At 39.8% G+C, this 18,654-nt stretch overlaps 2 protein-coding genes across 3 annotated transcripts in view; both read right to left on the bottom strand.

Annotated features, from left to right (window-relative positions):
* The window catches only part of cspg4ba (chondroitin sulfate proteoglycan 4ba), a 29,197-nt gene extending 18,650 nt beyond the window's left edge, over positions 1-10,547 (bottom strand). Inside the window, exons 1-3 of one of the 2 annotated variants that reach the window (XM_030416656.1) lie at positions 10,264-10,547; positions 5,814-5,977; positions 101-3,673 (exon numbers count right to left, since the gene is read on the bottom strand). In XM_030416656.1, coding sequence (XP_030272516.1) covers positions 101-3,673; positions 5,814-5,977; positions 10,264-10,336 — 3,810 coding nt within the window. In that variant the 5' untranslated portion in view covers positions 10,337-10,547. The remainder of the gene's footprint in view (positions 1-100; positions 3,674-5,813; positions 5,978-10,263) is intronic. The other variant, XM_030416657.1, reaches the window with a different exon arrangement.
* Positions 10,548-12,263: 1,716 nt separating this feature from the next.
* Positions 12,264-16,136, bottom strand: LOC115581541 (probable isoprenylcysteine alpha-carbonyl methylesterase ICMEL1). Its single transcript, XM_030416710.1, has 9 exons — positions 15,969-16,136; positions 15,081-15,108; positions 14,848-14,997; positions 14,636-14,756; positions 14,235-14,447; positions 13,947-14,030; positions 13,385-13,526; positions 13,057-13,219; positions 12,264-12,947 (listed from the first exon to the last, which is right to left on the bottom strand). Coding segments are annotated over exons 2-9 (1,110 nt in total). The 5' UTR covers positions 15,083-15,108; positions 15,969-16,136; the 3' UTR covers positions 12,264-12,712.
* Positions 16,137-18,654: the final 2,518 nt, after the last annotated feature.

Genomic DNA, 18,654 nt, shown 5'->3' with positions numbered 1-18,654 from the left:
CTGGCCTTCAAAATAGCCATCATGTTATTTAAATTAAAATTAATTCTGCATGAACATTGATGAAACATCAAGTCGCCTGTCTGTCTACTAAACCACTCACCTCTAGTTTAGTTTCGTCGATCTTCACTGGTTTTTCCTCTTCTACCAGTAAGCTGTTGTGATGCTGCACAATAGGTGGCCTCTGATGACTTTCCAGGTAAACCTTCACATTAATCCTCACTTCAAGTTGAAGACCTTTGGCTTTTACTGTTAAGTTGAAATAGTCTCCCAGGTGTTTGCTGTCATTGTGCCGATATGAGATGAGCCCATCCTTTAAGTCAGCCTGTGAGAATGAGTCCACCTTTGTTTCACTGCGGTAAAGTCCTCCATACTTTGGAGCCTTATCTAATTTGAGGACGACCTCCTGGTCATCTCTGATGTCCAAATTTGATATGACACTAAAATTACTAGAGGAAAAGGTTACAGATTTGCCCTTCTGAACCAGGAGGCCAGTGTTGTTGCCAACCCTCAAGAATGGGTCATGTGCACTGATGTCTAAAAGGCTTGATATAAAATGTTTTCCATCTGAGACAAAGAGCACAAACCTGCCAGTGCTCACACCTTTGTGAATGAACAACACTCGCTTTTCTTCCAAATCCTTCTGTCGAAACTGAAACAATCGGTGAGTAGTATCATTAACCAGCACAAGGTTTCCCATCGGGATTCCACGTCGAGTGTAAATCAACTGACCATCATCAAAGTCAGAGTCTGCATCATGATAACGCAAATCCTCTATAGTGAGTAACTTCTGTCCATCCCTTACTACATGGAAAACTTTATCAATAACACGTACTGGCTTTTGGTCATTGAGTAACTGGATAGAAATATTGAACATTCCCTCTTTGGAACCAATTTCATCTTCTGCAATGGTAGATTTGAACCCTTGGCTGGTTGAGGCTATGAAAGTGAACTCATCTTGGGTTGTTTCGCTGTCATCGTGGATGTACATTATGCGTTCCTCTAAGATATCCTGATTAGTGAAGGTTAGGATATTGTTGTAGCTAGCATTGGAATTTGACTGACTAATACGGGCTAGCTTTCCATGTGTGGGGCTGTTTATGACTGTGTAGTACATATCTTTTGTACTCAAAGTCTCCGCAAACAGCTCATTTTTTGTGATAAGTTTACTTTCACCCTCGAGAAGTGAAAGGCCATCATTTCTCATAAACACATTGTTGACATCAGCTTTAATGGAAAACTGGAAATCATAGTTTTGTGACTGAGCATGTCTGGAAACAAGCTGAAATTTGAACCTGTCACTGGTATCCTCAAAAGGCCTGTCGACTAGCTCGTAATGTACTTTGAGATCGGTCACATCTCTCTGGCTAAAGGTTGAGTTCTTCCTCAAGACTGTGGTGTCAAGCAGGAGTTTACCTTTCTTTGGTATGGTGAGAACCCGAAAATAAAGGTCATCCTCTGAGATCTTCACACCTTCGGCTGTGGCGAAAAGATGGTCAGAGTTTAGAGTCACTTTTCTGGCTTTATCCATGTCTATCATGACATTCCTCACTAAGAAGTACTTCACCCACTTTACTGTGATTGGGAAGAGAATCTCAGTGGTTGCCCTTCCAGCCACATTAACTTTGCTCTTAAAGTAATCATTGGCACTGGATGTCTGGATTTCTTGAAAAGTGCTAACATACCTCAGGCGCTCTTTTTCTAGAAGCCTTTGGGAAAACGAGTCAGTATGCCTCCATTCACCACTTGAGTGAAGTCTCTGGAGTTCTCCATACTGAGGGGGCTCAATAACATCATACCGGATGTCTACAACTTGTTTCATAGCATTGGTTTGCACAGCCAGCTGCTTTGAACCAATTATAGCTGACTCTCCTTGAACAATTTCCATGCCTGTGTTATTGGCAATCTTATACTCCAACGCTATGGCCATGACCCTTAGAACCACAGTGTTGCTCACCTTTTCCCCATCGCTAACTCTAAGAACTATCCTTGAGTTTCGAACCCCTGTGTGAACATAGTACACCCTTAGTTCCTCCAAGTCTAAATACGAGAATGAGGTCACTACCTTGCCAGGATTGTTTTCTAATTCTAAATATCCTGCATCAGCATTAAGGCTCCCGAGCACAGAAAAGACAAGATCGGTGTAGGGACTGTCAATGTCTGTGGCCTTCAGAATGTCTGTGGTGAGGCGTTTCTTTGTGTTCTCCAAGAGGACAAAGAGATTTCCTTCAGGGAGACTTAATTCAGGTGCATCATTGGTGGGTGTCACAGTAATATTGTAGCGATACAATTTGTTGCTCTTCAGATAATTAGGAACCTGCTTTCTACTGCTGGAATAAATTGAAAACAGGAAGAAGTCATCTGGTTCCTCAGAGCCTCCATGGATATACATCACTCGTCCATGCCAAAGATCCAACATACTGAAAGTGTTCTCCTCTTGATCCTGATCAACATCAAGCCTTATCTGACCATGAATTGGTTGCTCCTGAATTCTGAACATAATCTGGGACTGTCGAATGCCAAGCTTTTTGAAGTCCAAAAGTACCTTGACGTGTTTGGCCTCGAGAGACGCTCGACCACCTTCCTGGACCAGAAGGTTTTTGAGCTGCACAAAATTCGAGCCATACCTTCGGTCCATGCCCCTTGCTAAGGTGGACATGTGAAGTGACGGTGTTGGTGTCACCAAGTGAAAGAGGGATCCTGGAGCACTTGTTGGACTCATCGTGGTTGATGGTTCTGGTTCTTTCTCTGGCTCACAACCAACTGAGATATCCTTGGTGACTACAGCACCGGAGAGAGCCATCTTCACTTTGTTAACTTCAATGTTCTTCAAACATCCTTTAAAGGAACCTCCTCTGACTCGCCTTCCAGAAACAGAAACAAGTCCTACCTTTCTGACTTCTGCTCTGGTGCTGTCATCAATACCTCCAACAAAAAGATAACCTTTAAGCTGAAGCCCCTTGGAGCGAGAGCTAATGCTGCTTTTCACCATCTCTCCATTGACGGTAAGCTCAAGGCTTTTTGAACTGAAATTCAACTTGATAGAATGCCATTTCCTGTCACTGATGAATGTGAGGGAACGAAGCTCAGTTTTTGTCCCACCTCTTCCAACAATGGCCACTGGCAAACCCTCCTGAATCTCCACAGCAACAAAGTCCCCTTCTCTGGCTGAACTGTACAAAATAATTCCCTCTTTTGCTGAAGTGTGCACAACACACTCAAATACTGCTTCTTGCTGGGTGCTCCAGGTTGGAAGAGAAATATAAGCCCTGGAGCTGAAGAAGCTGACTGGGTCCTCCTCTGTGGCAAAGAATTGAGGACTGCAGCCTAAAGACACCTCATAGACATTCTTAAATCCAGTATATGGCCTCAGTGATGACAGCAGGTCGTGTTCGTTGAAGACCAAATCCTCCATGCAGCCTCGGAAGCCAATCAGATCTCTGGGGAGATAACTTCTATCCAGGCCTCCTGAGCCTCCTACATAGATACCATCTAAAACTTGGAGATTGTGATGGGAGCCAGGCATCTTTGTACTGGTGTGAGAGTTCTTGTCGACAGTCAGAGTGATATTTTGCTGCACATGGTGAACCTCCACAGAGTGCCAGGCCAAGTCGTTGAGCTGAGAGCCTCTTTCTGATTGTAACACTTGCTCCCCCGATCCCAGGTCAAGCTTCAGCTAAGAGAATAAACAAGGAACAAAATATAAATGCAAATACTGATCTGAGCAGAAATTCAAATTAAATTCAGGTTTACCAGTTTAAAAAATATCTTTTTTGTGATGCCCCAGTTTAGATTTTATTACTGTTATTGTTTTCCACGTTCACAGCATTTCTCTAGGAATAATAGGGTTAGTCAGTTGGTCCATCACACTGAAATACCTCGATTTGGTTGAGATTTTGAGTAAAATGTCTCAGTAACTATTGAATGGATTGCCAATAATTTAATGGATGTTCACTGGGGGTGAAATGTAGTGAGTTGGCTGATTCCTTCAGTTTTTTATCTAGCACCATATCAGGTCATGTTAAACTAAGATGATGAGCATTGTACACATTACACACACTACTTACATCCTAGTTCAACCTTACACCATAGCTGTATATTCAGGGACAATCTTGTTTTATGAACATATAAATATATCATTACTACTCTTTATGGATTTTTCATATAACTTATGACATTATGATTTGTAAGAATTAAAGGCTCAACTGTAGACACTGTGACACCTGGAAAGGAAAACACAGGATATAGACTGTGATGTCACATTGTTTTTATAACACTGAGCTTTCTCTGTGATTTTAAGCAGGAAGACAACTATTATCTCTTTGCCTTCAGCTACGTCCTCAGAGCATCATGTCACCATCTCAAACTAATGCTGCATTTAGATGACGTGCTTGTCAAGGCTTGCTGCTGAGTCCCCGCAATTCATGCACGGGTTTCCAGGGAGCAAACACTCATGACTGACTCACATGGAATGAGACCCCAAGCCCGAGGATAGCTTGTGCAAGTGAACAAAAAAATATTTGGTGACCTGTGCCAGTTTAAGGAACAGGGAAGAGCAGTTCACTCCTTGTGCTCACTGAAGTATGACAATATAAGACCGTCGACAGAGAGATTAATTGCCAATAGCACAAGACACACGACACGAATAGAAGCTTAATCACAAGGAATTCTCAAGTTTGATGCACAGAAGCTATAATGCATATCTGAGGACTGTGTTTCTTATGAATGTCCTCATATTAAAGAGGATTCCTACAGTACATCTGTCCATTCTGTATGCTGATTTAGCTTGGCAGAGCTGCTTACTGGATGCTTGAGAAGCAGTCTTAAAAGGACAAATGTATTTCACCCTTAAATCCTCCCAGCAAGGCTTGTGTTGTGGGCTAAAAATAGTACACCAACTTGAAACACAAACCCATCCTAAATGTCTGAAGTTTGCCCAAAGTATACATACTTGTTATTAAATCATAAGTTAATGTCCAGGGGTGTATATTGTATGCTATTGTATGGTAAATACTGTGGAAATGTTGATCTACTCTACTGCTGGCACACAGTTTGACACTTTGAATTTTGACATTAAAGTGGTCTTCTCATAATTTAGGCTCTAATGTGGAATTCAGTACCTTGAAAAAAGGGATACAAAACCTTTGGGGGACGCTCATCATTAGATTATTCCAATCCACTGATTGGTTCAAATTTCAGTTCAACGTTTAAAAAATGTGTTTAATGCATAATTAAAATTTCAGCTTTTTGAAAATGTCTTTCTTTTCAACTGACTGAGCTTTGAAGGCCTATTTTAAGGGGTACGTCTCTTGTTCGAATTGAGTCAAGCCAGTGTAGTCACTGAGCAGACACATTTATGGCTGCACAGCGGTACAGCATCATCACAGTTTTGATAACAAAAATACTGCACAAAGATAAGAATACTATCTTTTTATTAAGGCTAAAATTATGAGTCATTTAATCTATTAATGGTTCAACAGAAAAGTTGTAATTTAACTCAAATACAATAAACACATATCTTCTGCTTTCATAATCTTCTAGATGCCACTGTGACAAGTGATTGGTATGGAGTAAACACTCAGCTGACACCACGCAGGCTTGTCTGCTTGTGTTACCGTGCTGAGAGACTGACACTGTCAACTGAGATAGAGCAATAGCTTACGGTGGTCAGTGTGTGTGTCTTTTCATGCGCGTGCACGGTCAAGCACAGAGATCTGTGTGTATTGTAAGCCTAACCCTATACACATGTATGCATGCGTGTGCTCATGTATGCTTGAGCACATATACTCATGTGCTGGGGCCGTGGATGTACCCACCTGCAGGCGACCAGCATAGAGCTCTAGTAGGAAGAAGTCGGTCTGGCCAGCGGCGAGAAACAGCAGGCCATTGGTGCTGGAGGTTCGGAAGCGAATGCGGAGTGTGTTATGGTCGGACGACTCTGTTGCCTTGAGCTGTACAAAGCCATCGCCATAGAAGGAAGCTGGAGAAGGAAAGATTGGAGAGAGATATGCTTAAAAAAAAGAAGAAAAAAAAAGGAAACGGAGAACAAGACGGGGAACATATATGCGTTCAAATATGGTGTTCACTGTCTTTTGGCAGCTGTTTGAAGCCATGCTTTGAAAGTGAGATGAGTATGAAGAAAAAATTGGAACAGAAAGTACAGTAGCAGTGAAAACAGCAAACGCAGAGCAAGTCAAGTCAAGCACTGTGGTCTTATTATAGCCAACATGTGACATTTAAATATAAAAGCCAGCCTAATTATCATCTTGGCTGTTCTTTACAAGCAGAGAAGAGTGTGTGTACGTGGAAAGCATGCACGCACATACGCACGCAAACACAGATACATATACACACACGCGCGCACACACACAGCTTTCTAACACTGTGCGCAAATTATACCTCACCTGATTTAAAGGAATGTTTTTAAGACTCTTTGGTCCTAGCCTTCCTGGTGGGCCAGTTGAGTTTGCTCTTTATGTGCTCAACTGTGATGATTTACATGCATTCAAGTAGCACAAGTGTATAATTATGATGCATTAAAGTTTTTAAATAATAATCGCCCATAGGATGAAACAAAAGCCTGTGCATCGCGCCTGAATTGCAGGTTTATGTTTCCGCTCGTTTGCAGTGTTTGGAGAAAGTTCCTCCTGGACTGTCCAAAACTGTAGGAGTGACATCGCTGATTTTTAAAGGTATTTGACTTTAATGCCACAAAGGCTGTATACAAACTGGATGTGGAGGTGGCTCGGAGGGAGTCAGACATGTTTGGGCCTGTCCCGCCCTGACAGGAACCTTCAACCTGAACATGAAAGGCTCTGACGTCCCCACATTGTCTGTGGCCCCATGTTCCAGGAAGAGCGCAGCGGACGGACCCAGCTGTTTCTTCTACCTCACCTCCCAGCCATCTCACATCACCCTGTAATCTGGGCTAACGTGCTCTGAAGCTTTCTCATCTAAAGCCACTGTGCCCAGGCACCACCAGTTCAGCTTCTAATGAGTCCCACGCTTCGTCAAAAGGTTAACAGGCATCTTCACCTCTGCAAAGAAACATGTCGGATAAATCTATCGTTCATGGCTGAGGGCAAAAAAATGGAGGACTGTTAATGGGCCAAAGTGATGAACTGGGGAATATAGATTCAGTTAATGTGAGCTAATGCATTATTCTTACTCTCAAAAGGGTTAATGCACTAATGGGTAGTTAGCTTGACTAATCCAATTGGTATGTGCTGTGCAGCATAAATTAACACAGTTAAAGTAGTGAAGCATGTAAATTAACGCTTCAGGCAAGTCAATATACAACCACCATTGCTGAGGGACAACGAGGATCACCCACATCAAAGATAATGCATCTTCTGATAACATCAATACTAAAATAAAAGAAACACTTAAAACATTTTATGCACTAATACTTAAAAAAAATATGTTTGTGCAATATGGTTTATCTTACATGTTTTTATATATGTTTTCCCATCTTATATGTTTTTAATGTATTTTATTCTTTCGCATTCAGTTTTGTCATGTATAGTAATTACTTTTAAAGCACATTGAGTGTAGGCTTGTTGCATGAAATATCCTATATAAATAGACTTGACTTGAATGTGAACAGCCTTCAAGTCTAAATGCATCATCCATATATCAAAAATTTAAATTCAGCATTGTATGGTAAAGTACAGAATCGCAACTGGCCGTATGAAGACCTTCACTCCTTAGATTTATTTACAACATGATTTTCTATACAGATGTCATATTTTCTTATCCTTAACATAAACAGTTAGTTAATTATTTTCTTGATTTGTCGATTGTTTGCATTAAAATGCCAGAAAATGGTGAAAAATCACAATTTCCTAAATCTTTTTTTTTTTTTAATAAATCTTTTTATTGGAGGATCAAGGATGTTACAATTTACAGGAAGTGAAACAGTTCTCCAGTTTCATTTTATCTTAAACAAAAAAAACCCCTAAAAAAACCTTATACAAACCCCCCAAGAGAGAAAAGAGAACATTGCTTAGTAATTTCCTAAATCTTAACGAGACATCCTCTAATGTCTTGTTTTGTTCAACCAACAGTTATTTAGTTTACTATCAGAGAAGAAGAATGCAGCACTTTCTTAGAATAAAGAAGCTCAAACTGCTGAATATTTTGTTTGAGAAGTGACTTTAAATGAATAATTGACTCACAGGGCTCAAATCCCCAATCCTTTAATTATTAATAACGAAATATTTTACCAAAGCCATTGCTGTAAAACAAAATTTGCGGGTCGTTTGACCAAATGCATTCATTTGTTTATCCCAAATAAAAGCATCTCAGTAGCTGCACATAGTTTTTCAGAACCTCAAATGGTTGATCCCATCTAATGTTCCCCACTGCAGTCAGCTTTCATGCATATTTGTGCACACAACCAAAAGATAATTCCTATTGTTGGATTAAATTAAATTTACTGTCATTAACTGACCAGTCAGGTGTAATGTGCCGTTAAATACAGCCGGAAATAAACAAATATACTGAACCACAGACACACGCAGCAGCCAGCATTACCTATCCTCGCTGTGGCCCTGAGTCAGACTGACTTTATTTCTCATTTATACGACATGTTCATTCATCTGACTGGCTCTGTGTACATAACAGGGGGGGGAGCATTCCCTACAACTGGCCAAGAGGAACGAAATGACATTTTTCCCTTAAATTCACAAGGATGGACAAGCTCAATTGTATTTTAGTGCTGTCACGATGACGTCATTATTAAATGTCAAGTTGGGTTTAAACCAAAGGGTCTCCCACACAGTTCACTGCCCTGTAGGGAACTGGATTATTCAAGTGCTGTCAAAAAAGATGCCAACGAGGTCAATTAAGTGTTTGGAAGAAAAACTTCTATTGTTGCAGCTTTTCACATGCTGAAGAACAGACAATTTTGGGGGGAGGGTATGTAAATGAAAGAGCCTGGAAACAATGCCCTCTGATAAACATACCCGTGTACACCTGACAGTGTGCCTCAGGAGGCAGAAACAGGAGGCGTTTGGACGGTGTTCTGTAATCTACATGTTTGCAGGGGCAGTTTTCTGAACGTCAGGGACATTTTTTGGTGAGACTTCCCAACAACAAAGCTGCTGACCTTTTAGCGAATGCAGTTAATTTGAGGGGTACGACTAGTGCTTGTCACTGCCTGTGTGCTCAGTTTATACATCAAAATCAGAGATGCAACTCGACTGAAGTGCCTCTTTGCTTATTTTTGTTTCTTTTTTAAATTGGGTGACTGTCGTGACTCTCTGTTGCTGATGCACTGTCACAGCCTGGGACGTGGATTTGTCAGGGCTTCGACAGGAGCACTGAAGTAAAACAAATGTCTCTACTGTAACTATTTTCAATGAAGGATATGGCGAGTGTGAGTCATGGTGAAATAATTCTTGATTATCCCCGGGGGCAAAGCATGGATGAATGCTGAATATGATGACACATGCCCAGGATCAAATCAACCAGAGAGGCTAATGCATGCACACACGGATATATATGATCATCCGCAGCTGGAAGAAAAAATAATTCCACCTTAGACCTCTCAAGGCAGCAACGACTGTCCCTTTCTATGATTTTATTTGCTGTTGTCACAGGCGGATAGTTCTTCCAGTGCAGTGGGCATCACAGTGCCATGTCTGCTGCTGCTGCTGCTGCCTCTAATAGACTGCATGTCCCTGTGTGTGTGCGTGTGTGTGTGTGTGCGCACACTATGCATGCACATATTATCCTGTCTAATGCCAGCCATTTATATAAGGAAAATATTGATAATATCTGCCTTATCAATTTGGAAAAAAATCAGTAAAAGCTTAGAAAAAGAAGAAGAAAAGACTGTTGTTGCTGGACCTGCCCGTCCTCATTAAAAATACTGCAAGGTGTTGCATTTAAAGACCTGAGAACTAAAACAGCACGTACAGACAACATAATAACAATCCTCTGTAAAATTAAACTGAGCCTGCCTTTGGACACACACCCATGATGTTACAGAATTACAGATGTAGTCTGCATGTGAAGGAAATCACAGCCAGTAACAAAAGCTAAATGGTAATGTTTACTACCACCGAATAAGGTATTTATACCCTGTGAAGTAGCCTTCAGGGTGCAGTTGTTTCCCCAGTAAACTACAAACACTGGAACAAACTCGATAAAGTGAACCAGTTAAATTAAATAATCAACAAACTGTCATATACTGCGTCATGAATCTCTCTTTATGTGTATATGTCACTTGTCTCATTGAGAAACATGAAGTTGTATTGTTACCTCCGGACGCCAGTTCGAGCAGGAGCGACCACCAGAGCAGACCGCGGAGCCACAACTTCTTCTGGGTGTCCATCTTACTTCTTTCTCCCGGTGGAAAAACTACAATGTTCGCCGACTGAGCGGTTACATATTTACAGACCTGTGCTCACTTCTTCACGCCTCGGCACCGTCAAACACAACAGTCACCGCTAACTAATCCCCCCAGAATGGCGAGAGAGAGAGAGAGAGACACACACACAGAGAGGCGGTGAGACAGACCGACCGGACTGTGAGGCTCCACCACCAGGCTGTGAGTCCTCCGTAAACTCCGCCTCGTGCGCGTGAGAGTGCGTGTTAATCTCAGTTTTCAAAATAAAAGCAAGAAGAAGAAGAAGAAGAAGAAGAACGACAAGAAATGAATAAGGGGAGAAGAAGGAAAAAAGTAAGAACAAGCACAAGAAGAGAGAGACAGACAGACAGAAAGAAAGAAAGAAAGAGAAAGAAAGAAAGAAAGAAAGAAAGAAAAAGGGGGATAAGAAGAGGAAGACGAAAGAAAGAACGAAAGAAAGAAAAAGCTCGAAAGCTTCATCAAATTCCCAGTTCAGTCATTTGGTGGCTTTAATACTGATAAATCATTTTGCAGCTTTTAATTAAATATTTCAAACTGGCTGCATTTATCCTAACTTGCATTAACACAAAATAAATGGTGCAAATGCTCTCTTTAAAGGTGCAATATGCATACCTTTTTTGCTTAAAACATCCTAAAATGGACTAAAACTATGGATAGAATAAAAAAAAAAATCATAGTGTTGATTGTGTTACAGAGCTATCTACTTAGGTTAGCATACTAGTCAGCTAGCCCTGACAGGTGGTCAATTCTTATTAATAGATATATAGCTGAATAAAAAATGAAATTCCACCTTAGACCTCTCAAGGCAGCGACGACTGTCCCTTTCTATGATTTTATTTGCTGTTGTCACAGGCGGATAGTTCTTCCAGTGCAGTGGGCATTACAGTGCCGTGTCTGCTGCTGCTGCTGCCTCTAATAGACTGCATGTCCCTGTGTGTGTGCACATGCATGCACACATTATCCTGTCTAATGCCAGCCATTTATATAAGGTAAATATTGATGTTATCAATTTGACAGGTGGCCAATTCGTACATACTGTATCTTTAAAGAGTAGTGTGGTACTGACAAAAAAAGTCACTGCATCATTCACTGATGATGTAAAATGTGTCATTTAGTTTATCTAAGAGGGGACACGGCGAAGTGATGTGTGTCCTTGGAAGGAGCTTTATGTAAATAAACGTATTATCATAACTGTTGTAATACATTAAAATGCCAGAACCAGCCAAAAGGCTACTCTTTCATCTGTAGTCCCCAGGCCAAGGTGTTGAAAAAGGTTCCTAAAAAACAACAAAGACAAGAGAAAAAACAAAACAAGTAGAACAAAACTGGCCACATATCAGAACAACACAGGACACACAAAGCAATATAACACACAGCATGCAGCTTAAAGATTTGCAAAAGAAAGCCACATTAAAACCAGTGATGGCATATATACACTACATACATGCACGACATGCAACAAGCAGAACACTGCAAGTTTAGTGCTAAAAGGTTTATTGTATTAATCATACATCGCTTTAACTGGTTACTAAAAGACCTGTAATGGTGATCTACTCTCTTGCTCATGTGCTCATATTAGATGTATTTGAAAGTTTTCACATGAACTCTTACATTTTTCCCTCAGTAAATTCTGTACATTGTACTTACATACGTATTTTAAATGATTTCAACCAGATTATTACAATACTGATGCTATATATTTACCATAGTAGTATGTAATATATAGCACAAGCATGTGCTAAAAACAAACACTATACTTGCATAAAGCTGAACATCTGAGCTAACGTCTAATTTACAATTCATATGATTTTTCTGTTAAAAATACAAGGATAAAATGCTACAAAACTCTATGTGAGATCTGTGGTCAGTTAATAAAGACAAAAGGCAAAAATATGATCAATTCCTTCAGCAGGGTTTAATTGGTCAATAATTAGAATAAATGAATCCTGGACATTTCAGTAGTTTGCATCAGTGTGCTTCACTTGTTTTACATAATACTGTTATTGCTTCACATCTGATTTCACTTCATGTTTACTGATTTTACTTAACATAAAAAAAGATGTCATTTATATGACATTTATGGAGTCTAAAAAGCAAAGCTGTTGTTTTTATGGATTATAGATTAAAAATCAATCGACACATTTCATGAATTTACTAAAATACAATCACAGAAGTGTGCAAATTATAAATCATTATCATGGTATACCAACTTAGAGTTAAACTCAAGGCTAAATATGATTTATTTTGAGGTATTAGAGCGGAAACTGTAAACAAAGTGAGTGTATGGCACAATCAGTAAATATTAGGGATGAATGGATGTTTTTCTGATCTGATGGGACGTCAGCAGGTTCCCATAAGTTTTCTGTACTCCTGTTTGATGCAGCTGTAAATGGGATGGTAGAATCGCCTGTCTGACGTCATGAGGTCCGTGACGATCTCAGTGTGGTCGACTCTGGGTAGCAGGTACAGCGACGCCTTAATGGACAACGAGGTGAGGAGCTCAGAGAACTTTGTGGAAGATTCAGAAGGAACAATAATGTCGCTGGTCCCGTGGAGCAAAGCGAACGGAGGAACTCTGCCAGAACAGAAAACAAGAGACGACCGTGGGTGAAAAATGTTCATGTTCAACAGATTTCATGAACATCACTGTTGTTTAATCCAATATCATTGTATTTTTTGGTCACCTGCTCAGTTTGTCCTGGCTGAAATTCTTCAGTATGTGTGTTGGGGAGTAGTAAGGGAAGTTCTCCACTCCGTTCATGGCTTTGTGCATGGTGGAGACGTATTCGACTGCTCGCATCTGCTCATGCTCATAATGGTCCATGATGTTGTACACACCACTCAGACCTGTCCACGGGATATCGACGATTAACAAAAGTGTTTAAATTTTAACTTTGCTGCCATCAGGCCATACGATAAAAACAAGACAACAATTCAAAAGTTTTCTTTAGCGTAAAATGTGGGTGACAACTGTGACTGAAACTCAGTAATACACCTTACAATGTTCCTTACCGATAACTCCTTTCAAAGCCAGTGTAACGTCCCTCTGCTTTCTGGCCTCTATGAAAAGCTCATCTCTTACATCAATGAGGAACAGTGTGGTCAGAGCACACAAATGTGCCCCCGCTGAATGGCCGATTAACACAATGTTGTCCTATGAAAGACAGAAAACAACACGGCAACGACACGGTAAATTTGGATGCTCGACTACAGAACGATGTAAAAAAAACATGTCTCGGTACGAATATCTTAAAGTAAAACTGAACAAGTATTTCAATTTGTTGGTTGTAATATAAACAGATTTAACAGTCAGTGCAGCTCAAACTTAAAACAGTTCAGATATTTATTAATAATATGAGTTTTGACTGTAGGCTTCAGGTTCCCATGAAATTGCTTAAATGTTTTAATTATTTTCATCCATGCTTGGACAATTTTCGACAAAACTGGACTGGATTTAGGTTTTATATGATTTCATGGAGCCTTTTAAAAATACAGGTTTATAACAAATTGTGAATCTTGCCATTATTATCTGAAAGTTTTCCTCAATTTCAGCAGAACACTTCATATTTCTTACTTTGTCAAAGTTGAACTTTGGTCCACTCTCTTGGGCCCACACCAAGCAATCAGCAATATCTTGGACCATCGCTAAAACGTTCCCCTGGCGATCAGATGAAACCAGCCGTCAGTTCAGATACCAGAGTCACACTTATGATTACATTTCTTATCTGAAGTTTGGGTTACTGCAGTCTAACTCTCACCTAAAGTTCACAGAGTTCAGAGAGGTACTTCTGTCTCCCAGTCATCTATGCTCTACATACAGTATGTGCTATAAATCTTAAATCAGAATGCCTATAGCTCATACCTTTGGATAGGTACAGTAATCAGGACAAATGACCGTTGCACTCAGTTCTTCAGCCATCTGCCTGGCCAGCAAACAGTAAGTGGATCTTTCCCCGGAGCCCCACGCACCACCGTAGATAAAAACCACCAGTGGTGCTGGCGCATCTTTAGACATGCCTGCATTCGGAGGGTGGTACAAGTCCAGCTTATTGCTTCGGCGGCCAAATGTGATGCCCTTTGAAGGGTCCAAACAGACGAGAATGTCAACTTTAACAAGCAAATTTTCAAGGGACTGCATTGAATGGTGAAAGAGGAAAACATGACAGTGTGACCATTATACTTTTAGATATGTACGGATGTGTCTCGTGGCTATCATACAAAGATACACAGACAGATGAATTAAACAACTTATCCTTAACACACCTTTTCATAATGCTTGCGGTTTTCATCATTCTTATACCAAGACTTCCACTGAAAGTAAAGTCTTCCATATTGGAGATATTTGAGAGTTTCCAGTACGGCTCTGCTCAAACAGTATATTCGCCTGATGGAGAAACCAAACACGCAATAGGGATTTAATAACCAGCACTTCTTCGTGAGGACATGAACGACAACAACATTATTTGCCAAGTTACCTTGGTCTCAGTGCTTCTATGTACTTCTTATATCCAGGCTTGTTGGGCCAGCCATAAAGCCACTGAGCAGCTACAGAGATGGAGTATGGGAGGCCCACCAACATGACGCCCACCGTCATAGGAAGTGACATGTGATGTTTTAACGCAGACCTTCAAAAGTAGAGAGAAAGTATTAAGATATTACTCTGTCAGGAGATGCCACTAGTAAAATGTTGTATTTGAGAGGCTCTTACATGTTGTGGCTCAGTCGGTCTGTCTTACCTGCATATATAAAGAGGTTAAGGACACTTATCACTTGTTGTATTGGTTATCAAACACATCACAGGTTAGGTGTAAACTAACTTTACTTTAATGCAGCCTTTAAAACCAGGAAAAGACAACATTTATGACATATTACGATCATCAAAGATGATATATAGTCTCATATAATCATAACTACATATATCACATATATTGCCCAGCCCTACTTATTAGTTAACACTTCTAACTGCTTGTTTGTTAATTAAACACTTGTTTAACTCAATTAATGACTTAAGTTACCAGCCAGAGAGGGTTTTTCATAACATGGCAACCCAAATGTTTTTCTCATTAACAGCTTCAGACTTATAGAGCATTAGTTTGTGGTTTATATATCACAATAATGACAAGTTCAGAGAGGGTGGCTTAGAAAAAGGTACAAGTAACTGTTTTTTCTTTAGCCTTTACATGTACCAGGACGCCACCTAGTGGGTTTTTATACATAATGTAGCAAGGCTTCAAGCTTTATCAGTGCTACCTCTGCTCGGTTCAAAAATAACACCGAAATATGACAGATTAACCTTTAAATATGGGCTGCTAACAGCACCGTGTATCATAAACAGATGTTAGCTAACGTTGGCTGTGTGCTACACTGACAATGCCATCAAACAAACATCTGTTGTTTCCGGCTACTTTTCCTTAACAATGTCGGTGTTAACTAACGTTAAGTAACGAGGCGAAATACACATCATGGAAACACAAGAGTTGTTTGAAGATTAGTTAGCATTAAGCTAGCAGTGGAGTTTTCCTTTAGCTTGCTTAATATTTGCATCAGAAAACAACGATAAAGGTCGAGAAGACACGGGGAGTCAACGCGAACATACCCAGATGTAATCATTAAACGCTCTACATGCCGAAGCCAGTGTCTCGGGTTGATGTCTTATTATTAAAATGGTTGTATCAGATCGATGATGCTGTGGATAACCTCAGTGGACAACCGAGCTGTCCTCGGAAAGCCGGTGCTTGACACGTACAAGGAGAAATGCAGCGGCGCGAGAGGAAAATCTTCGTTCACTTCCGCGTTGGTGAAAATAACCAAAAAAGGCTTCCCGTTTGGTTCAGAAGCGTTGTAAATCCGACCAGGTGAGTTGCTGTTCGCTAATAATTACACGAATTCTAATCTACTTATAACTGTCATCCTATAATTCATTAATTTAGGTTCAAGCGGTAGAGCCCACGTAAATAGAGGTGTTGATGTCGCATGACCTCCTAATCGGTAGGCAAAGACGGATTTTTATCTTGTGACAGCCAATATCTCTGCTCTGATACCCCGGAAATACATACCCAACAATGATCCCCCTTCATGAGCACCAGGAATACTGCATGTCAGGCTTTTTGATAGTAATCTTGCATTTCATTTCCATTTTTTTATTTTATTTTATTATTATTGGAAACTTTAATTCCATGAGAACTCAGTAAAGGTAATCTTCTAGGGAAGGCCGTGAGCCTCCCCAAAACCTGCCTTTAGGTGAGTTTTGATGTTTTTTTGAAGTTTGTATAGTTTTCCTTACTAAAGCTGAGCTGGGTGGAACTGAAGTAGCTGCTAAATAATGTTTATGTTTAATTTTAATTCGTAATCGGATCTTAAGTCTTGTCTTGTCTTGTTTTCTTTTTGTGAAACAATTTGATTTTATTTGAGGGTCCACATCTGGACAATTAGGCTCATACTGAGTTATGTGTCAAGTCGAAAGTTACTGTCAAAGTGTGATAATCAAAAGCGTCATCACTGTTTTAACTGTCTAATTTGAATTGCTCATTATGGATTGAATACATGTGAAGTACTAATCAGAAGGGCCTTAATGTTTCTAAAATGATATATATTATTCAGATTCTGAATAATCTGACATTCTCTTTGGTACACACACACTGATACCCTGGTTTGCTTACCTCAGGAATAGCAGTCAGCTCTGCATAAGTCCAGTCTGGTTGTTTCCACACAATTATACAATAACTGTGGTCAATTATTTACCCCTCACACTTCTTGCTACAGAGCAGTGACTATAACAATAAATGATCCTGGGATTTTCCACACAGTGTTGATGAAAGCTCTCATGACCACTGCTCGGGTCACAGTTTTATTATTAGGAGGCACACCGAAGTTCATAAACAAGGATCATACAGTCTTCAGGTCCAGTTATACGTCCTCATTTCCAGACGGCTTCAGCATTGACAAATGTTTATGAATCCTAGCAAAGTGTTTCGTAATGACACTGGGCTTAATATATGTGAACAAATGCATTTCTAGTTTTTATATTGAAATAAATGTAATCAAAACATTATATAAACATATTTCTTTGCAAGTTATTAAGGTCAGCTATCTCTGTTTCCTTCTAGCACTAAGTTTAGGGGATTACAAAAATAATTTTATTTTGTATGTTAACCAGTTGAAACTGATTCTGTTAGCAAAAGAAGATGTTATAAGTGTGAAATGTAAAAAATACATTTTTAATATCATTTTAAATGCTTTTCTATTTTAGTTTTGATTGTGGTTTTGTTATTTGTCCTAAATTTATCTTATATATATTTTTAAATCTTTTTTTTATTGTTATTCTATTCTGCACTGAAAATATAAGTTTGTTGTGTTTTTATGTTGTATTGTTATTTTACGTTTCTTCACTCTTGAGCATCTCATCGGTAAATCTGAATGTTCAAACTGTATCTAATCCTTACATAATCAAGTGTAATTGGTGTTAGAGTATACTTAGGGATTACTTTTATCGATTGCAATTTGTGTAAGTGTAACAAAATTAATAACGTTTCACTGTTTCTGCTGGGGGATAATGTGTCAGTGAGCTTTTAGAAAGCGGCACTGCCAGCTCATGTCCAGCAGAGGGAGGAAGAATGCTGTCACTCTGTCGCTCTTGGATTGTAGTTTAATTGATTTTTCTGATCGACTTGCCTTCAGTAACTCAGCCAGATGGTATCTACACTAATAAAAGAGACTAAAAACAAGACAAACAGATGTGAATATAAAGCACTAATGATTGCTTTAGATGAGAACAAACAAGACTGCAGCTCAAAATCAGAAACAGCTTTAAGGACTGTTCCAGTGGTTCTGCAAGTTCGAGCCATCGAACTTCACAGGTATATTATATAATACTGGGCGATTATTTGAGGTTTTTTGCAAGGTCATCCTCACAGTGTGTCAACCTGAATGAAAAGCATGTGCAGTTGCATGAAGTACAGTATTTAAGTATTTATGATGTGTAGAAAATTGAAAAACCACTCAAATCCAGTATGGAGTAATTTAATACACTACAGGTATTGTTTTATCACCGCACGTGTATATATCCAATTATCACACATTTGTGGTCTATTAAAGCCCACCCAGCACTTAATCATCCTCTGTGAATTCACAGTGGGTACTGCAGTGCTGGACAGAGGTTTCATTGGCCGTGACCATGGAAAACCTTGGATTCAACATTGCAGATTCATTGAAAGCAGAGCAGCGTACGAGGGCTGACCGGCCTCGAGGGTTATTGTTATGCTTGGCCCCACAGAGCGGCGCCT

Source organism: Sparus aurata, chromosome 5 (genome assembly GCF_900880675.1).
Source record: "Sparus aurata chromosome 5, fSpaAur1.1, whole genome shotgun sequence".
Taxonomy (NCBI): Eukaryota; Metazoa; Chordata; class Actinopteri; order Spariformes; family Sparidae; genus Sparus; species Sparus aurata.
The sequence above is the reverse complement of the archived record's forward strand: the minus strand, read 5'-3'. Positions and strand labels throughout refer to the sequence as shown.

Bases quoted from the DNA above. Each gene is read 5' to 3' on its own strand.
- LOC115581541 (XM_030416710.1), bottom strand. The intron at 14,448-14,635 runs GTGTGTTAAGGA...GACCCTTCAAAG, and splicing joins ACCGCAAGCATTATGAAAAG to GGCATCACATTTGGCCGCCG. The intron at 14,031-14,234 runs GTATGAGCTATA...TCTGATCGCCAG, and splicing joins ATTACTGTACCTATCCAAAG to GGGAACGTTTTAGCGATGGT.